At 41.9% G+C, this 18382-nt stretch overlaps 1 protein-coding gene across 18 annotated transcripts in view; it reads left to right on the forward strand.

The window, feature by feature from the left end:
- Nucleotides 1-18382, forward strand: part of CELF1 (CUGBP Elav-like family member 1) — a 67959-nt gene that overhangs the window by 38796 nt on the left and 10781 nt on the right. For 8 of the 18 annotated variants that reach the window (XM_057750460.1, XM_057750458.1, XM_057750463.1 and 5 more), the window contains 8 exons: nt 890-1041; nt 9905-10092; nt 11526-11608; nt 11971-12019; nt 14108-14242; nt 14769-14848; nt 15146-15307; nt 17733-17808. In XM_057750460.1, the coding sequence (XP_057606443.1) occupies nt 971-1041; nt 9905-10092; nt 11526-11608; nt 11971-12019; nt 14108-14242; nt 14769-14848; nt 15146-15307; nt 17733-17808 (844 nt within the window). In that variant the 5' untranslated portion in view covers nt 890-970. Of the gene's footprint in view, nt 1-11; nt 124-889; nt 1042-2735; nt 2811-2847; nt 2978-9904; nt 10093-11525; nt 11609-11970; nt 12020-14107; nt 14243-14768; nt 14849-15145; nt 15308-17732; nt 17809-18382 lie in introns of those variants that run through there. The other 10 variants (XM_057750471.1, XM_057750467.1, XM_057750470.1 and 7 more) reach the window with 5 other exon arrangements.

Raw genomic sequence — 18382 nt, forward strand, 5'->3', positions numbered from 1 at the left:
TGTTTCTCTAGAAAGGTCACACTGCTGAAGAAAGTGTTTCTTAGTACTCTATCAAGAGGCAGAATATGCTGTTCCATTTTTATTTTTCGCCTTTTAAGTTTTTTTGGCAAATTAAGATTCAAGGTTAGTAAAAAAGTTTTGCCTTATGCTACCTAAATGACTGTCCGTGAAACAGCAATTTTTAAAGACCTTCACTGTGATGAGGAACCATTAGGTAGCATACTTGGCTCTCAAGACCATCAAGAAAGCAGCCTTGGTCCAATGCAGATAGTAGGATAAGAACAGTACATTTCTGGTGGCCAGTTCTTCAGCCAGCTTGCTTCTGGCCTACTTCTGATGGATGGTCTGAACCATTTCTCCTTAAATGACTCTTATGAGGTTAGTTTGGAACCCAAACAGTGCGTTCATTGCTGTCTTTGGCATGTGGAAAATAAGTTCAGACCAAGGCTAACAACCCCAGTTCTTCCTAAAAAACGTTTTCAGACCACATGAAGTGAACTTTTTTTCTGTTTTTTTCTTTTCCATCTTCTTTTGCTTCAGGTAGTTTCAGGCTTTGGGGGTCCTCAAACACTGGTTCGCGGGGAGGAGTTTGGAAGATGTGAAACAAGTTTATGTTTCTTCTGCTGTGTTAGCCACTGCTATCTTCATGGATCTGACACTATTTATCTGACAGTGCACTTAGTACTGCTTCGCCAGGGAAAATCACACAAAACAAGCCTGGCGCATCAGCACTTTCATTGTGTGCCGGGCTGAGCCTCCCTTCACATGGTCATATCCCCCCTTTAATCCAGTGCTCCCTTCCCCTTCCCCAGTCCTGCCTGTTTCTGTGGCACTTATTGCTGGTTTCCCTGAGCTCCTGTTTCCACTTTGTGTTTTTTGTGGGGCCCAGGAAGCTAAAGCTGTGTGTATTTGTGGATCAGACAAGTGCAGCAAGTTAATATCATTGGCTTCTGAAGGGGAGAGTGAGGTGATGGCTGCGTTTAAGTTGGATTTCCTTCCAGAAATGATGGTGGATCATTGCTCTTTGAATTCCAGCCCCGTGTAAGTATTTTTGTTGTCTAATTTTTATCATAAGTAGAGGAATTGGGCTGTTTTCTTTGTTACTTGATAAAACGGGTCCCTTTCTTTAAAAGAGGGAAGAAAAAATTGGCTGAGGAAGCCAAAGTCCACGCTATTGTTTTTTTCTGTAGTCAGATTCTCTCTCATTACTGCTGATTTCCTCTAGCTGTAAAAGTTCTGTACATGAGGATGTATTTGATATATGACCAGCAGCATCAGCTCAAGTGTGCTGGCTCTAGTCGCTTTAAGCTGTAATTTTCCCAGCTGATAGATGCCAAGGTATTTTTTTAAACCATAGTTGTATTGCTTTGGGTTGGGTATACAACTTCAAATAATCTTTTGGGAAGCTATTTATTTATTTGTATGTTTATTTTTAATGATCAAATTCTTAGACTCATGTCACAGAGGACTGGCAGCTAGAGTGTATTTGGTAGTATGTACAGAATGCTGTATTGACATGTAAACTAATCCTGAACCTTGATTCCCCCACCCCCGATCTAATTGAAAATGCAACACAGTACATGATTTGGGGGACATCAGATGTGCCTCCCCCCAAAGGGGGGCAAATTGGATTAATCTCGATTGGGAATTTGCCTAAATAAATGTTGACTGTGGAAACGAGAAACCTAATCAGCTTGCAGTACTACCGTTCAAGTAGTGACACTGCCATTGTATGCAGCTAAAACGCCAGCCTGGCCCTAGTTGTATCTATGGGGAGCCTGAATTCTTGGCTTTGTAGAAAAGAACACACTTCTAACTCTTGATATCAGTTACTTTAACCAGGCTTCAAAGTACCTTGGAACCTAAGTAAAAGAGTGTTAGGTTATAGGTTATTCAAAGCCAAGAACATTATATAGTAAAGTAGTCGCTAGATGACAGGCGGTAGTGCAAGTCTTTGAGATTAGGTCTCCATGTGCAAATCATTCTGCCCTGGGATTAAGTGTAACAGGTGTGGTAATACCAGATTCTCAGCATTTCTTGGTGGAGTAGTTTGGGGGGGGCCTCAAAGTTAGTTGGCTTGCTCATTTGGAATGGATCCTGTGCTTTCTCAGTAGTCTCCAAAATAATGCCAATTTAGATGTGTCTTTTTATGAGAGTTCTTTATGGCTAAAATAAAACTTTAGCAGTGGATTACAGGTGAAATCACAATGAATGCCATCGTGAAGGCTTAATGCATAATAAAAATATTCCCACGTACCAGATATATGATCCCCAGAAGTAGGACTTCGTGGCTCAAGTTACCTTTCATTGTAACACTTTCTTTCTATACGTTGCAGCTGCCTAGTGTTCAGTCCTTAGATGCAGCATTTTTCCTCAGCCTGTTTTCTTATCTTTTACAAGGTCGGCCTAATTTGGTGTCCTATGAAATCTGGATCATGGACCACTGTGTGAAAGTCACCTGGAATATAAAAATGCAGGTTCTGGACCCATGCCCAGATATTCTCATGCTGGAATGGGCCCAAGAGTATATTTCAACAGTGTCCCATGTGGTTTTTATGTACACTAAAGTTTGAGAACTAATGGACTAAACACAATGCCCATTCTGAGTACAGGTAATCAGGGAGCACGTTGTTATATTATTTTTTCCGAAGAGTATTTGCATTTGTTTTAGTCATCTGTCTTTACAAAAGCTTTGTGAGGTTAATTGGGAATAGGCTGTTGCCCCTCTTTTACAGATGAGAAACCCAGTTGAGAGAGGCTGTGCCTGACTTCACTGAGGATAGTTGGGTGTCAGCCTTTGGGCCTAAAACGTAAGTTTAACGATAGCCTCTTTATTTTTGCCCCTAGACGTGGCTGCCTCAGCTGTCATTAAGCAGTTACCATCAACTCTTCTTCTTATTGCAAGTCCTCTGGCCCACTCTCCTGGGCACCACACACCCACACCACAGAGCTGGGAAGAAGAAAGTTCTAGAGAATGGTGTGTGCTTGCCACCTCTTCCTTGGATCCTCAGCCCTGCTTTTCACTCATAGCACTTTAGTAGTAGGCTTGATATCACTAGTTTTCTCTCTGAAGTGATATTGCCTGGGAATATGATCTAGCAACATATCTATTCCAAAGTTTCTTTGCAACAGAGAAAAATTGCTAGAGGAGCTGTGGAAGGTCTGGGGGGACCTGATCCCTAGTTCCCTTTCTTCTTTATAATAATAGATATTGTAGATACTTGTTATTTGTAATACATAGTACTCTCTCAGCTCCCACTGCTTCCTTTTACTTCGCTTGCACCCTAGGACGCAGGCGCCCTCTGGGATTGCAGCTCAGACCTTTCCTCTTAACTTCCCATTGCTGAGTGGGGCACGGACGTGCTTCTCTGATCCTTAGATCTTTACGTCTACCCAGCAGATGTCCCTTGAGCTCTGTGGCTTTGTTCTAAATACTGACCATTGGATACCTCCATCTGGAGGTCTCTCCATGTAAAAACAGTTCCCCAGACTGTCTGTACTATAACCCAAGAGTGATCAGTAATTTCTTTTCCTCATCTCCTTTATCGAATGATCTCCAAGTTGTAGGGAGTCCTGCCGCTCAGATTTCTCAACATCGTGGAAATGGTTCTGAATCTTAAGAGCTGGTTTGTGCAAGAGCCTCCTGATCTGCTTACTTCCCCACTTTATTTCATCCTCTAGGTTTTTGCCAGATGTCTTTTAAAAGACAAATCTAATCACCCCCTGTTTAAAAATCTTGTAATAAAGTTCAGACCTTTCCACGTCAGTATAACGCGGAAAGCCATTTCCTGGGTCTCTCTAACCTCTTTATGCTCATCAGTTTCCTAATATTTTCTCTTTCTAGTCTTTAAGAAATGTTTTTATACCCCCCCCCCCCAATTTTCTCAAGCCCTTTTCCTACCTTTCTAATATTATCTCACTCTGCTGTCCCTTCTGAGTCATTACCATTTCTTCATCACCCTGTAGAATTTCCTACCTCCAAGCTGCATAGCACTTTTCCCAGCTGCTTGCACCATTCAGGTTAAATCCCTACCGGCATATCCCCCTGCCCCCAAATAAGTGAAACCATGTTAGCCACTTTTTTCACAGAACTTTTATAAATCTTTTAAAGCATTTGTAGGGTATTGTAGTTGTGTCCTTGCACTTGCTCAGTGCCATTATCTCCAGGGCGGGTGTTGTTCAGTCCACTCTCACAGCCCCTGTAGTGTGTAGTGTCTGATACACAGGAGGAGCTTGGGAAGCACAGTTGAATGAATGGTAAGCCCTGTGAGATGATTTTGTTTTTTTTTTTAAATAATTAGAGATGATTACTGAGATAAGGTCTTCAGACATTCTCTCTCTGCCTCAGGGAAGAAGGCGGAAAACCTTCACAACCAGATTGTTACTGTTCTGTTGTTGAATGGTGCCTTAAAACTCTTTATGGATAGCTTCTTCTAGTATCTAACACCTCGACTAACAGGAAGAGCTCCCTTTATCCAAATTAAAATTCCTTCCTTCCTTCCAGCATGGATGCATCTAGCCTTGTTCCCCTAGAGAACAGCTGGTAAGTAACTTAGGCCAGTGTTTCTGGGTTCTTTTCATTCTGATATTCTTCTGTGCCAGTTTTTCCACAGCACGTTGTGAGCCAGAGGACCTGGTAGGGGTGGGTGGTGGCTGGCGATTGGGATGCAACAAGTATTTATGCCTGCTGGGGAGGTGGAGGGGTGGGTAAGTATTTGAAATTTTTGTTTGTATAATGAGCACATGGAGGTCAACAGGTAATGAGAAGGGGAGAGTGAAAAAACTGAGTAATTAAAGGTTTGGGAAATGATTTTTAAACAGATATGAAGGTAGTATTTGCCAGTCTGTCTTGCTGCAAGGAGCAGGTAGCACTCACGCGAGCACGTATGAAAGGGTTTTCTTGTGAGGACACAGCGGACGGGACTGCGGTATAATCAGGAACTCCACATTCGAAAGACCCGGAAACACCATCTTTTCAACCCAGGGCACAGGTTCTGCTCTGTCTGCATGTGCTGCTGCTTCTACTCTCCGTCTGCCAGAGAATTTTGGTTGCAACACGGCTGTATATAACACGAAGTTTACCCTTTTAAAGTATACAACTTCAGTGATTTTTTACTATATCCACGAAGCTCTGTGACTGTTACCACAGTCTACTCACAAAGCATTTTCACCACCCACAAAAGAAGCCCCGTACCCATTAGTAGTCATTCCCTCCCTTTCTCCCCACCCCTAATTCCAGTTCCTACGCAACCACTAACCTACTTTGTGTCTATAGATTTACCTATTCGTTTCACATGAATAGAATCACACAATAGGTAGCCTTTTGTGATTGGCTTCTTACGCTCAACATGATGTTTTCAAGCTTCATCTCCATCGTAGCATGACTCCTGTTACCTTTTGCCACTGCCGATTCGTCTTGTCAGCTTAACTTCTGCTGTCCCGAGTTGCAACGTTTCCTCTTCCCATTGACTGCCTGTTTCTGTTAACCTGTTCTAGATTCTGTAGAGCAGTCCTGTGCAATAGAATGTTGTGATATTAAAAATATCCTTCAGGGGACTTCCCTGGTGGTCCAGTGGTGGACAATCCACCTTCCAATGCAGGGGATGCGCGTTCGATCCCTGGTCGGGGAACTAAGATCCCACATGCAGCAGGGCAACTGAGCCCGCGCGCCATGTCTAGAGAGGCCTGCATGCTTGAGAGCCTGCGCACCACAGCTAGAGAGAAGCCCACGACGAAGAGCCCACACGCCTCAATGGAGACCCAGTGTAGCCAAAAAAAAAAAAAAAAACATACATACGCATATATATATAAAGTTACTGGCAGTGTTTGGGGATAATTTCTGTGATGTATGTACACTAGATATGCTCACAGAAAAATACATCCTTGTAGCTTGTTCTTACACTGTCCCTTAAAAATAATAATAATGTTCTTCTGGGAATTCCTTGCTGGTCCAGTGCTTAGGACTCCGGGCTTTCACTGCCAAGGGCCCAGGTTCAGTCCCTGATTGGGGAAGTCAGATCCTGCAAGTGGTGTGGCACGGCCAAAAAAAAATCTTCTGTCTCTGCTGTCCTATGCAGAAGACACTAGTCACATGTGGCTAGTGCAGTTAAGAAACTAGATTTTTAAAAACTAAATTTAAATAGTCAACTGTGGCCAGCAGCTATTGTCTTGCTCGGTGCAGCTATAGAGGGTCTTGATTAGGCCTATCTTTCTGTTTTAAGCATAGATCACAGTCTTAGGTTTCCAGCCAGCCAGTGAATCAGCTTACTGGATTAAGATCCGCCTCCTGGTCTCGTCATCTGGGGCCAAGCAGTGGGAGAGAAGTGGAACAGAACATTAACTCTGCCCTCTGAGCCGGCCTAGTGCTGGGAAGTTTTAATAGGAGAAAGAGAAGAGAGGGCTTAAGAGTTTTGGCTGGAAATGTGCTTTGAAAATAAAGTTCTTTGTTTTTCCTCTTGGCTCTTCTAAATTGGTGGTTTCATTTTCCTATGGTACTTTCCATTGAGAATCAGGTAGACAAGGCAGCCTCTGGTCCTGATGCCTCAAAAAGTTTCTCATCCTTAATGATTCTCCAGTTGCTGCCAGGCTCAGAAACATAAAAAGAAGTGGGTTGGTACCATGCCTCTACCCTAAGTACTTGCTGCCTTCTCATCTCCCTTCTTCCCTCACTGTTGCAGTCCCTGCTTTTCCTCTCTTCCATTCTTTTCTCAGGTCAGTACTTAACTGAAGTACTGGCAGTACTTCTACAGAAGATAAGAATTTCCACAGACTTGCTACTTAGGAATGACAGGGACAGTATAGATACGTCTCCAGGGTGCTGCTGAATTCACTGAGTCTTGAGTGAACATAATAAACATATGTCATTTATGATCCTTGAGGAGCTCTGCATCAGTGAGGAGGCAAGGCACACATTTGAGAATGTATTTAGTGATATGTAGAGTAAATGCCATACCTGGATATTGTGGGATCCTTGGCATATCACACTGGGAGTCTTGTCCCGAGGTGACTTTTTTATGCAGTGGTTACTTTTAAGGACAACACGCATACTGGAAGTACGTGTGGGAGGTTGAGAGTGGAAGAGCATTGTTGATCATCTCTTCAGAGACAGTAGCAGTTGAGGAGAAAGTTTGTGACTGCTTATTACATGTACATAGGTACACATGTGGTTGCTTTTCTCTTTTTTGTCTCTAGCTGATACTGCCACTAACTGTGTCTTCATGTGTTGCAAAGAAATACCCCATGTTTTCCTTATTCACTGATATATACCACATCTAACACAGTGCTTGGCCTGTATAAATAAGAGTTCAGTGTTAATTGGAGGAAGAAATAAGTCAGTGCGTAACTCCAGTTGCATCATGTCCCCTGCATCTTGAGCCTGGCCTGATCATTTGCTGTGCTCTAGATGTGCTTCTCAAACTGGTGAAGGCCCATATCCCATCCCTCCCACTACCCAACTTGTAAAATACAATAAGATAATTTCATAGGAAAACAAAATAATGAGGTGTAGGCTTGCATGTTGCATATCTTTTAAATAGTCGATTGAACAGATGTAAGATTATGCAGCGTGATGGCTGTAAAAGTTTCTAATGGTTAAGTTTGAAGATTGCCCCTGGTCCTTGGGGGATTCTTCTGGGGCTTGAATTGGTATACACAGGGGGAAGGATAATTAATGGAGTAGGCGGGCATGAAGAAATGGAGAGGATTTGGAGAGTAAAGAGAGAAAGGAAAGTCACTTGTCTGGAATGCTGAATCTCCACTGAACTTTTGATAAATCACAATTCACATATATTGACTGTGTTCATGCTTTTACACTAAACGGTGTAGAAAGTTTAGAAACGGCACATGAATACAGAAGGAAGGGACAAACAGAGTGGTTGCCTCCAGTGTAATACAAACGAATAAACTTCTGCTTCTTTTCAGAAATAACTGTCTGCTTCCTTGTAGTCAAAACATTGTGAGCACCATTTATTTGGGTTCTGTGTTAACCCTTCCTAGAACAGAAATATGATTAAATATTAGCAACATTTTAATAAGATATCAAACTGGTAATTAAAGTTGTTGGTAACGGGTTGTAGGGAATGACACCCATTTTTTCACTAGTCATAGAACTTTTTAAAAAAAATTCACTGTAGAATGATTCTGTTAGAACATTGGGATTAGGCTTCTAGAAGCAGCTATATTATATTTTTGCAACAACTTACCACACATGGTTTTAAATTAATAAAGGAAAACCAATAAAACAGTGTATTCCAAAATACTTAAAAGGACAAAAAAAATAGGTTGATCCTGTGACAGTCAAATAATCATAGGAGATAATAGCTGCTCTTTAATTTGCGAGCCCTCTTTGCGCACAGCATTCATTTTTATCAAGGTTAGTTGCTTAAATGGGGGAATTGTTGAGAGCAAGAAGTTCTTCCCATCACACATCTGAGTAGTTACTTTGAACCAGGCGCCATGCCATGTGTGGCTATAAGAATGAATAGGAAATAAAAGTGTCTGCCTGCAAGGAGCTTCCAGTCTTGTTGGGAGAGGTAGATAGAGCCAGGTTATGCTGAAAGGTGTTAAATACTGTAATGAAGTTGGAAATTTAGTACTATTTGAGTCCTGATGAAACTGACTAGTTAACCTGGAAGAGTATGGGCAACCTTCTTAGACAAAGCAACAAGGGTTGATCTGTATGGCATTTCTCTTACAGCTTTTGATGTTTGGTTACTGCTAGATTCAGCAAAGAATAGCCCCGTATTCAGTTACAAGAGATTTAGGAATTAAACAGAGCTTGAACTACAAGATTCAGCATTCTCAAGGATCTGCAAATACTATTCAAAAGATAGCAGTGGTGAAATAACTGTTGTTTTTCCTTTAAAGGAAAATGGCGTTTTATTTAGGATTGAATATTAGAACATAGCACATTTGGACATGATAATATAATGTCTGGATTTAGCAAACACAAGAGTTAAACGTGGTCACTATTTAGAATTTACGTTGTTGCTGGTTTGGATAAATGCTAAGGATGAGATCCTGGAACAGTAGTAGGAGAAGGAATTTGATCCATTCTGAGTGGAAACATCTATAGTGCAGGAGCGGGCGGGTGGTTCTTGGCAGTGGCAGGGGTGGGAGTGAAGGTCCTTAAGTAGGAGTGTTACAAGTTTGATGTGATAGGATTGGAGGAATTTGTGGACATTATAATGGTTACAGTTGGTTATGGGAATTAAGTGGTAAAATCTTGGAGAAGTAGCAGTAAATTGGGTAACTTAGAAACAAAAAGCCCTAGAATGATGGCATCACCGTTTTTGTTTATACAGCAATCATTTTGAAAGTTTAAGAGGCAAAGCTTTGTATTAACGTGAGGGCCTCGCTCAGGAGCACTAGGGTTATGCGTGAGACGGCACCATCCAAAGGCTAGCCTTCTAGTCGGTTCTTAGCTTAGGCCTTGGAAGTCATGTGCTTTTATTCTAATGTCCCCTGAAAGAAAACTTTTCACCCATCATTGTGTAGATCGAGAATCCTGAGTCTTATCTATAAGCAATAGTCCTTGGTGATTTTATGGACATTTTAAAAAGTTTTATGAACTGTGCTTAAAAATGATAAAACTTGCTTCAGGAGCTTTATCTCTTTAAGTTCTTCTGAGACTTTTCTAGCTAGGCAATGAATGATTGACACTCAGTCCCTTAGTTAAAGCCCAGGGTGTCCTAATTGGAATGGTGACTTTAGTTTGGGATCTAATGGAGGGGGTGGCATAGTGAGGGAGGACCAGGGAACTCTGGTAAATTGAATGCAAGCAGTAAAAGGAAGTAGAAGTGTTTTTCCGCTGCTTTTTCCAAAAGTAGTTGAGACCTTTAAAGAAAAGAAGATTCTCTAGGAAGCGGCATGATACACGATAGAAGTTTTGTTTTATTTTACGCAGCTCAAAGAAAATGAACGGCACCCTGGACCACCCAGACCAACCAGATCTTGATGCTATCAAGATGTTTGTGGGCCAGGTTCCAAGGACCTGGTCTGAGAAGGACTTGAGGGAACTGTTTGAACAGTATGGTGCTGTCTATGAAATCAACGTCCTAAGGGATAGGAGCCAAAACCCTCCTCAGAGCAAAGGTGAGGGCTTTGACTTTTATGTGTGTTTTCAGTCGTGTGCCTGCTGTTTCTCATTGCCGGAATGCTCTTGTGGTCACATAGGAGGACAGACTGTCCTTTTGTTTTAGCTATATTGCAGACATTTAATGGCTTAAAAAGAAAAACTTAAGGTGACATCATGAGGATAATTTGTAAATTGGATCTTGAGCAGTGCTTTTAGATATCTATAAATTCAAGAGACAGACGCATGTGAGTGATTCATTTGATCTTGGTAATGGAATGACAAAAATAAAGTTGAAGTAAACCAACCACAGAGGTTTTCTTTTTTAGTATTTTGGCAAGAGGAAGACTGTCCAGGTACCCGTGGGTTTATGTTAGTGTTACAGAGGCCTTCTGGAATGGCTTAGCAACTAGGAGGGACTTGTTTGTGGGTGACCTGTTTGTTACAGCCTACAGGAGAAGAACAGGAGAAGAAAGGCAAGCTGCTTCCAGAAATACCCAGCAGAGTGGACGTTTATAGGACTGATAGTAGCTAAGGTATTAGCTTAGCCTCGTACACTTGTTTTCCTAAGTGACCCATTTCAGAGTAATTTTCTGTGAAAGCTGTTCTACATGGCAGATGTAAGCAAGGATGATTGTCATGTTTGAAACCAGCTTCATAGCAGAGCCAAGGAATTATTTTCTCTTTGTGGCATAGGTAACCAAAAATATAAAGTATTATAGTTTCTGAAAATGACTGTCAATATAACATGCAGTAATTTAAGACCTTAACTGGCAGGGTGATTTTGAAAGAAATTTATATCCTATCTTATGGGGCTGTGGGCCCAGGATTTACAGGACATACTTCCCTCCTCCAATCCCCAGTAAGGATACAGAGCACAAAATCTCCACATCTCCTCAGTCAGGTGCCATGTGCTGTTAGACATGTAGTTATATTTGATGCGAACTAAGAATCCAGAAAAAGATACTAAGAGGGCCTTGCTCTTAAGTCATTTTATAATTTAGTAAATGATAATTCTGTTTGAGGCATATGGTAGAAATTGGCTGCAGTGTAAGGCTTGTTCTGAGAAAGAAAGATATGTAGACTGCAGGCTGCAGGGGTGCAGGGCCTCTCTCTGTCCGGTTTGTAGCTGAGGGTTCTTGCCCAGCATGCTACCTGGTGCTCTGAGTTGGTGGCTTGAGTGCCATGGCGCTGTGACCTTTGTAAGGAAAGTCATCTTTCCCATAGAAGTTACAGGAGCAGTTATTCAAGAAGAATTTTAATAAAACCAGGAGACTATAGCAATAAAGAAAAGGATAGAAAATCTTTTCCCTCCCTCCATCTCCCCACCCCCAATTTTAATAAACCCAGCCCTCTCTTTTAACTTTCAGTATATCCCTACAGGAGGGAGTGCTCTAGGAATTACCTGCTTTCCAAGGACTGGTTTGAGTTCATGAAATGTTGTTTATTGCAGGGTGCTGTTTTGTTACATTTTACACCCGAAAAGCTGCATTAGAAGCTCAGAATGCTCTTCACAACATGAAGGTCCTCCCAGGGGTAAGGAAGCCCCTACTAAGTGGAACTGTGGTGGTACTGATACATGGAACGTACTTACACATTTCAGGCACACATTGAAAACCATTTGGGGAAGAGGGTGACTGCCCTAGGAACTGATGTAGAGGAGGACATAAAGGGAATGTTTCAAAGAAGACAGGCTGAAAGTAATTCTCAGCCAAGAGAATTTTGACTTGTTGACTCACATTCTATTTTGATATTTTGTGGAGGAGAGATAATGAGGCAGGGGTGAGTTCAGAGGCAGCTCTTAAGGTCAGTTTTGGTATTTCCTTTAGAGTCCTCATTTATGTTTCTGAATTCCTTCAGTGTGTGCAGTCATAATATTCATGTGTTCTTGTTTTTAGATGCATCATCCTATACAAATGAAACCTGCCGACAGTGAGAAGAATAATGGTAAGCAAGGGTGTAAAGCCCTCCCCTTACAAGGTTTCTTCTTGTCTATTTGCTGTTTGCATGGCATTTGGATTGTATTGTGCTCTAATTTATCTTTTATTGAGGTATAATTGACATGTTAGTTTCAGTTGTACAACATAATGGTTCAATATTTGTATACATTGCAAAAATGATACCACGCTAAGTCTAGTTAACATCTGTCACCATACATAGTTACAAAAACTTTTTCCTTGTGATGAGAACTTTTAAGATCTACTTTCTTAACACTTAAACATGCAATACAGTATTAACTGTAGTCACCATACTGTACCTTATGTCCCCATGACTTACTCATTTCAAAACTGGAAGTTTGTACCTTTTGACCCCCTCTCCCCTTTTGTCTGCCTCCTTTCCCTTGCCTCTGGCAGCACCAGTCTGTTCTCTGTATCTGGGAGCTTCTATCTCTGTCTGTCTGTCTGTTTCAAAGAGTCCATATTTAAGTGAGAGCAGTACAGTATGTATTATCTTTCTCTGTCTGACTTAATTCACTTAGCATAATACCTTCAGGGTCCATCCATATTGTCACATATGGGCAGATTTCATTCTTTTTTTATGGCTGAATAATGTTCATGTGTGTGTAAAATACCACATTTTCTTTATTCATTCATGTATTGATGGATACTTAAGTTGCTTCTGTATCTTTGCTGTTGTAAACAGTGCTGCAGTGAACATCGGGGTGCATAGATCTTTTCAAGTAAATGTTTCCACGTTCATCAGATAAATATCCAGGAGTGGAATTGCTGGATCATATGGTAGTACTAATTTTAATTTTTGGAATAACTTCTGCTGTTTTACACAGTGGCTGCACCATATAGTCCCAGCAGCAGTGCACAAATGTTCCCTTTTCTCCACATACCTCATTAACACTTGTTCCCTCTTGTCTTTTTGATAATAATCATTCTAATAGATGAGATGAGATCTCACTGTGGTTTTGATTTGCATTTCCCTGATGATTAGTGATACTGAGCATTTTTTGTGTCCCTGTCAGTTATCTGTATGTCTTCTTTGGAAAAATGTCTATTTAGATCCACTGCCCATTTTTTAATCAAGTTGTTTTTCTTTTACTGTTGAGTTCTGTACGTTCTTTATACATTTTAGATATTAACTCCTTAGCAGACACATGATTTCTAAATACTTTCTCCTATTCAGTAGGTTACCTTTTTATTTTCTTGATGGTTTTTTTGTTTGTTTTTTTGCTGTGCAGAAGCGTTTTATTTTGATGGAGCCCCACTTGTTTATTTTTTGCTTTTGTCGTCTTTGCTTTTGGGGTCAAATCCAAAAAATCATCGCCAAGACCCACGTCAAGGAGCTTACCAAGCCTAACTCTTGTAGGAGTTTTATGGTTCAGGTCTTAGATTCAGTTAATCCGTGACTTACTCAGAATTAATGCATTCTGAGTTAATTTTTATGTATGATAAAAGATAGTGATTCAGTGCTGTGAGTAATCTGTCATCTAAATTGTCTGTTCTTTTCTTTAAAATAAGTATGGTAAATAAATGAGATAAATAGAGTTGAGAGGGAAACATTACAAGAACATTTTAGAGTGAACTGGAGTGCCTTTCATCAATGTAATTTCTTATGAACCGGAGTGAGGAGGGGAACTGAACAAATTAGAAAGGAATACTTAGTCCTCAAGGGAATAACCAGAATATGACAGTGGACAGTTACATTCACTGAAATGTGTGTTCTGTTTCTCGTCACATCAGTTAAACGTGAAAACTTGTCCTTTGGTACAGTAGCATTGCTCACGAGAGCAAACTTTGCGAAGTGCTAGGCAAGAGGCTCAGTGCTTGGCGTGCAATACCCCCAGCTTCCTCTGAGGGAGACTTGGTTCTCTCTGTTAATCACTTGAGGAAACAGGCACAGAGTGGTTCAGTAACTTCCACAGCATCGTAATTCTAAGATACCACTGATTATAAGAGTAGGTGCTAAATTATGAAAAAATGTGTATCTTAAAATCGGTGAAGTATGGTATAAAGGCACAGAGCTCTGTGCTACATTGCCTCTTGTAGTAATAATGGTCAAGCCTTTTGTTTTTTATTCTCTTAGCAGTGGAAGACAGGAAGCTGTTTATTGGTATGATTTCCAAGAAGTGCACTGAAAATGACATCCGAGTTATGTTCTCTTCATTTGGACAGATTGAAGAATGCCGGATATTGAGGGGACCTGATGGCCTGAGCCGAGGTGGGTACATTTTTAGCCTTTAAAAGTACTCGTCTTAAATTTGGAGTCTCTTTTTAATTGAATCAGTGGAAACCATTGATCTCTAGCCAACATGGTACTGTTGTATTGGAGAGGGTTGGGTTTGGTGTTGTGTATCTAGGTCCCGTCTTGATTCCTATCAATTGATCCCAGTTCCTCCAAGGAGTCTGCGTTCTGCACTTAAGTGTCATGTATTAAAATTCTCTTTTTCGATCCTTGGCGAGGTTCTTCATGCCAAAATGCAAATACTTGTTTCACAAGAGAAACTAGAGAATATGATTCCTCCTTTATCCCTCAAGCACTTTCTCCCCTGTCTGTGCTCCCCTGGTTTCTCATTAAAGCACGTATCACCCTGTCATAACACGTCTGTATTCGCCACTAGATCGTGAACCCCTGAAGGCAGGAACCATGTCTGTGTTGCTAGCATGGTCCATGGGCACTTAGTGGGTGCTCAGTAAATGTCAGATCAATAAACGAATGGATGCGTTACTGACTCTTCTCTTACCAGGTTGTGCGTTTGTGACTTTTACAACAAGAGCCATGGCACAGACAGCTATCAAGGCGATGCACCAAGCACAGACCATGGAGGTAGGGGCAGGTGAACGAAAGGGGGACGTTCCGTAGCCTGAACGTGCTAGGGCAATTGACAATCAAAGCCCAGGAGTGTGTACAGCATTCGATTGCCCTTAAAGTTAAACACTGGTGCTTTCTTTAAAATTATCACGTTGGAACTAAACTAAATTATCTCTTGACACGTGTGCCTATCAGAAGAGAATCATTTGATAGTGAATGAAGTTAGAATGCAACCTGTGCATCACTAGAAAGGAGGATTTTCCCTTCACCCAGAATGAGGAATTTGACCCTTTGATTTTGGTGTTTTCCTAGGGTTGCTCCTCCCCCATGGTGGTAAAATTTGCTGATACACAGAAGGACAAAGAACAGAAGAGAATGGCCCAGCAGCTTCAGCAGCAGATGCAGCAAATCAGCGCAGCATCTGTGTGGGGAAACCTTGCTGGTCTCAATACTCTTGGACCCCAGTATTTAGCAGTGAGTCTCTGGGGTCTGCTTGCTGCAGCCTGTGCGCGCTCCCGGCTGCTGCTTCCGCTGTCCCTCGCTGACACACGTGTGACGGCGCTCACAGCTCGCAGCGTATCAGAGTTTCACATAGAAATCCAGGCAGTGCAGTGTTCTTCGTCAGATTAGTGTGTTGTGGCCGGCCCCACCCCCGAATCTTCAGTTCTATCTTGAGCTTCTGCTTCAATGACAGTGAAATCCTAATTTCCTAATAAAAAGATTTAGAAACATCTCATGTGTCCCTGTCGCCAAGAAAAAAACATTCCTGAGGACATCTTAGCTACCAAGTATCTTTCTCCCTATCTCTTTCTAGTAGATGTAGAGGGCATCATTAAAATCCTCGGGGACGCTTCCCTGAAGCGTGTGATAGTAAATGTTTCCACTGGCTGAGAGATCAAGAGGGTAACGTGGACACTATTAAATGAGTATCACAGGTGTGTATTTGAGTCCACTAAATAGTAAATAGGTCTCCTTTACTGTGATTTTCTCTGTTGAGTGTGAGTCTTGTAATCCGGAAGAAGGGCAGGCTCCGATGTGTTCGTTTTATTAGATCTGCGGTGTGTATTCCAGGGGATCGTCACTGCTTTACCCCTGAAAGAACTGCAGATAGCGCAAGACACTTAAAACTGTCTCATCTTTGAACCAGAAAGAACAAGTCATCTGTGAAGCTACCAAGGAAGGAAAATAGATGGTGAAACTACTCGATGAGTGTGGATAGTCTAAAAATATACACATAGTAGTAATTATAGTCATTCGTTCCTCATCCTTGAAAATATTATTTTATATGGAAACAGAAGAAAGGCAATGATTTTTATCCCCCAGTACTGGGTTTTGGCTACTTTGATGCCCTCTGGTTTCCATATTTCTAAAATGTTAGAAGAAATCCGTGTTTACCCTCGCTAGTAATTCTCTGAAGTCAAAAAGTGTAGATGGTTGTTATACGTCTACAGATTAAATTGTTCCTCAGTGCCAGAACATTGCTTATAAGTTGAGAAAATTCAGAGAGATTTTAGTCTTCTACCCAAATGATAACGCTTTGAAAATTATCTCCATGATGTGCACTTGCTTTTAGAGAGTTTTGGAGCCTTCCTTTAGGGAAGACGCCCCTCTTTTGTTGTCATTGCCACACGTAGCAGGCACGTGGTGGTATATGTTGAGAGCTGTGGTCTCTTCATTTGAGTTAGACATGATCCCTGCCCTAAGAGCTGTTCTCATTTAGGGAGGAAGTGAAGCGCCAAGTACAGTATGCATAGTCTACCAGTTGGGACTGAACTTGTTGCCCAAGGTATTTAAGAAGACAAAAATGAAGACATGTGAGTGCTAATGGGCTGTGTAAGTGATAGTGACATCATCATTAATTATGAGGTACTGGAATATGTGGAGTTGAAAATAGGTCAGTAGTTCTTAATCTTTGAGGTTGTGGACCACTTTCAGAAGCTGGTAAACATTCTGTGTATGTACATTTTTTTCATTCTGCTTCTGGAGGCTTGTGGACTTCCTGAAACTCATATGGACTAGAGAGATTCATGATGACAGAGGAACCAGATCAGATGTTTATGGGAATGGATAACAAATTGAATAAAGGGTCCAGAAACAGGAATACCAGCTGTTCATGAGGAACAGTGATTGGGTTTGAATGGAACAGAAGGTTTCAACAGGTTGGTTAGATGAAGGTTGTGGTCTGCTGAGGTACAGAGTAAGGTCATGGAGATCCGTAAGCTCATGGACAGGTCCTCCTGTTTGATTTGTTATGAAACAACCATTGGAAGAGAATGTATGCTGAACGGACATGGACTGATCCATCAGTCATTTGGTCATCTGCAACAGTGAGATGAATGGGTAGCCTTCTAGTCATGACAGAATTGATCTAGTCACCTGTTCATTGTGGCCGGTAAAGAATGACTCCAAGAAATACGCTGAAATTCTCAGCTTTGGTATTTTAAATAGTTGTGTGAAGTAGGAATTAGGTCTCCAGGTGGGAACAACCTACAAACTAAGATGTGTGGACCTAACCAAGGCGAATTCGGGGGAGGAGCTAGAAATGGCAGTCACCACTAGGCAGACACTCCTCTTAAGTGGACTGTGTGGCTGCTCGAACGGAGCTTCCTTCTCTCCTCTACCTCTGTCGTCTGCTGTGCTGCGCTCTGTTGCCAGGGACTCGAGCTTGGCTTAGTACTCAGCAAACGTAACTGTCTTCTGGGCTAGGGCTTTAGCTGTGTTGCGTTGTCCTGTGCTGTCATAAGCCTCGTGTTTTAGCTGTGTTGGCTTGGGTTCTTGTCTTCAACGTTCCTCTCTCTGGGGGCCTCTGCATTCTCGCTTTGCTGTGCTGTAGAGTTATCCCAGATGCAGAACCAGCCCTCACTCTCACTCTTGTTCTGTTTTTTGGTGTAATGTCTAGCTTTATTTGCAGCTCCTTCAGCAGACTGCCTCCTCTGGGAACCTCAACACCCTGAGCAGCCTCCACCCAATGGGAGGTGAGTGTCCCACTGCTGCGGAGGGATGGCAGCAGCCAGGCCAGCAGACCCAGCTGACACCAGTCTGAGGGTTTCCTACCGTTTGTGCAGAAAAAAAATTTTTTCCACTCGTTACGTAAACCTGACGTAAGACGAACATCCTGGGAGTCAGCTGCCTTGTCTCTAGGAGGTGGCTCATCTAGTTGTTGATGCCTTCTTTGTCTGTGGTTGTCTGCTGCTCCCCACCCTTTAAGTCTCTGTTAAGGAAGAAGATGGAAAAGACCTGCAGACTATCTGCAGCCACTTTGATGAGGAGAAAATCGCAGGAATTCTGTGTCTCCACAGTAAAGTGACGTTTTCAGTGACTCTCTGAAGAGACGTCTAAGGTGGCTTGTGTGTGCATGGCTTACCCCGAAGCTGGTAGAACCCAGGCCGTTCGTGGCTTATTTCTTAGGTGAATTACCTTTTTTGGTGTTCACATGCACAGAAAACTTAATTGACAGATACCTGAGTTTATAACAAAAGGAGGCTCCACAGACAAGCCCAAGGCAGGCGCTGTCGGGAAAGCTGAGACAGGAAGGGGGGCCATTCGAGA

Source organism: Hippopotamus amphibius, chromosome 9, assembly GCF_030028045.1.
Source record: "Hippopotamus amphibius kiboko isolate mHipAmp2 chromosome 9, mHipAmp2.hap2, whole genome shotgun sequence".
NCBI classification, from domain to species: Eukaryota; Metazoa; Chordata; class Mammalia; order Artiodactyla; family Hippopotamidae; genus Hippopotamus; species Hippopotamus amphibius.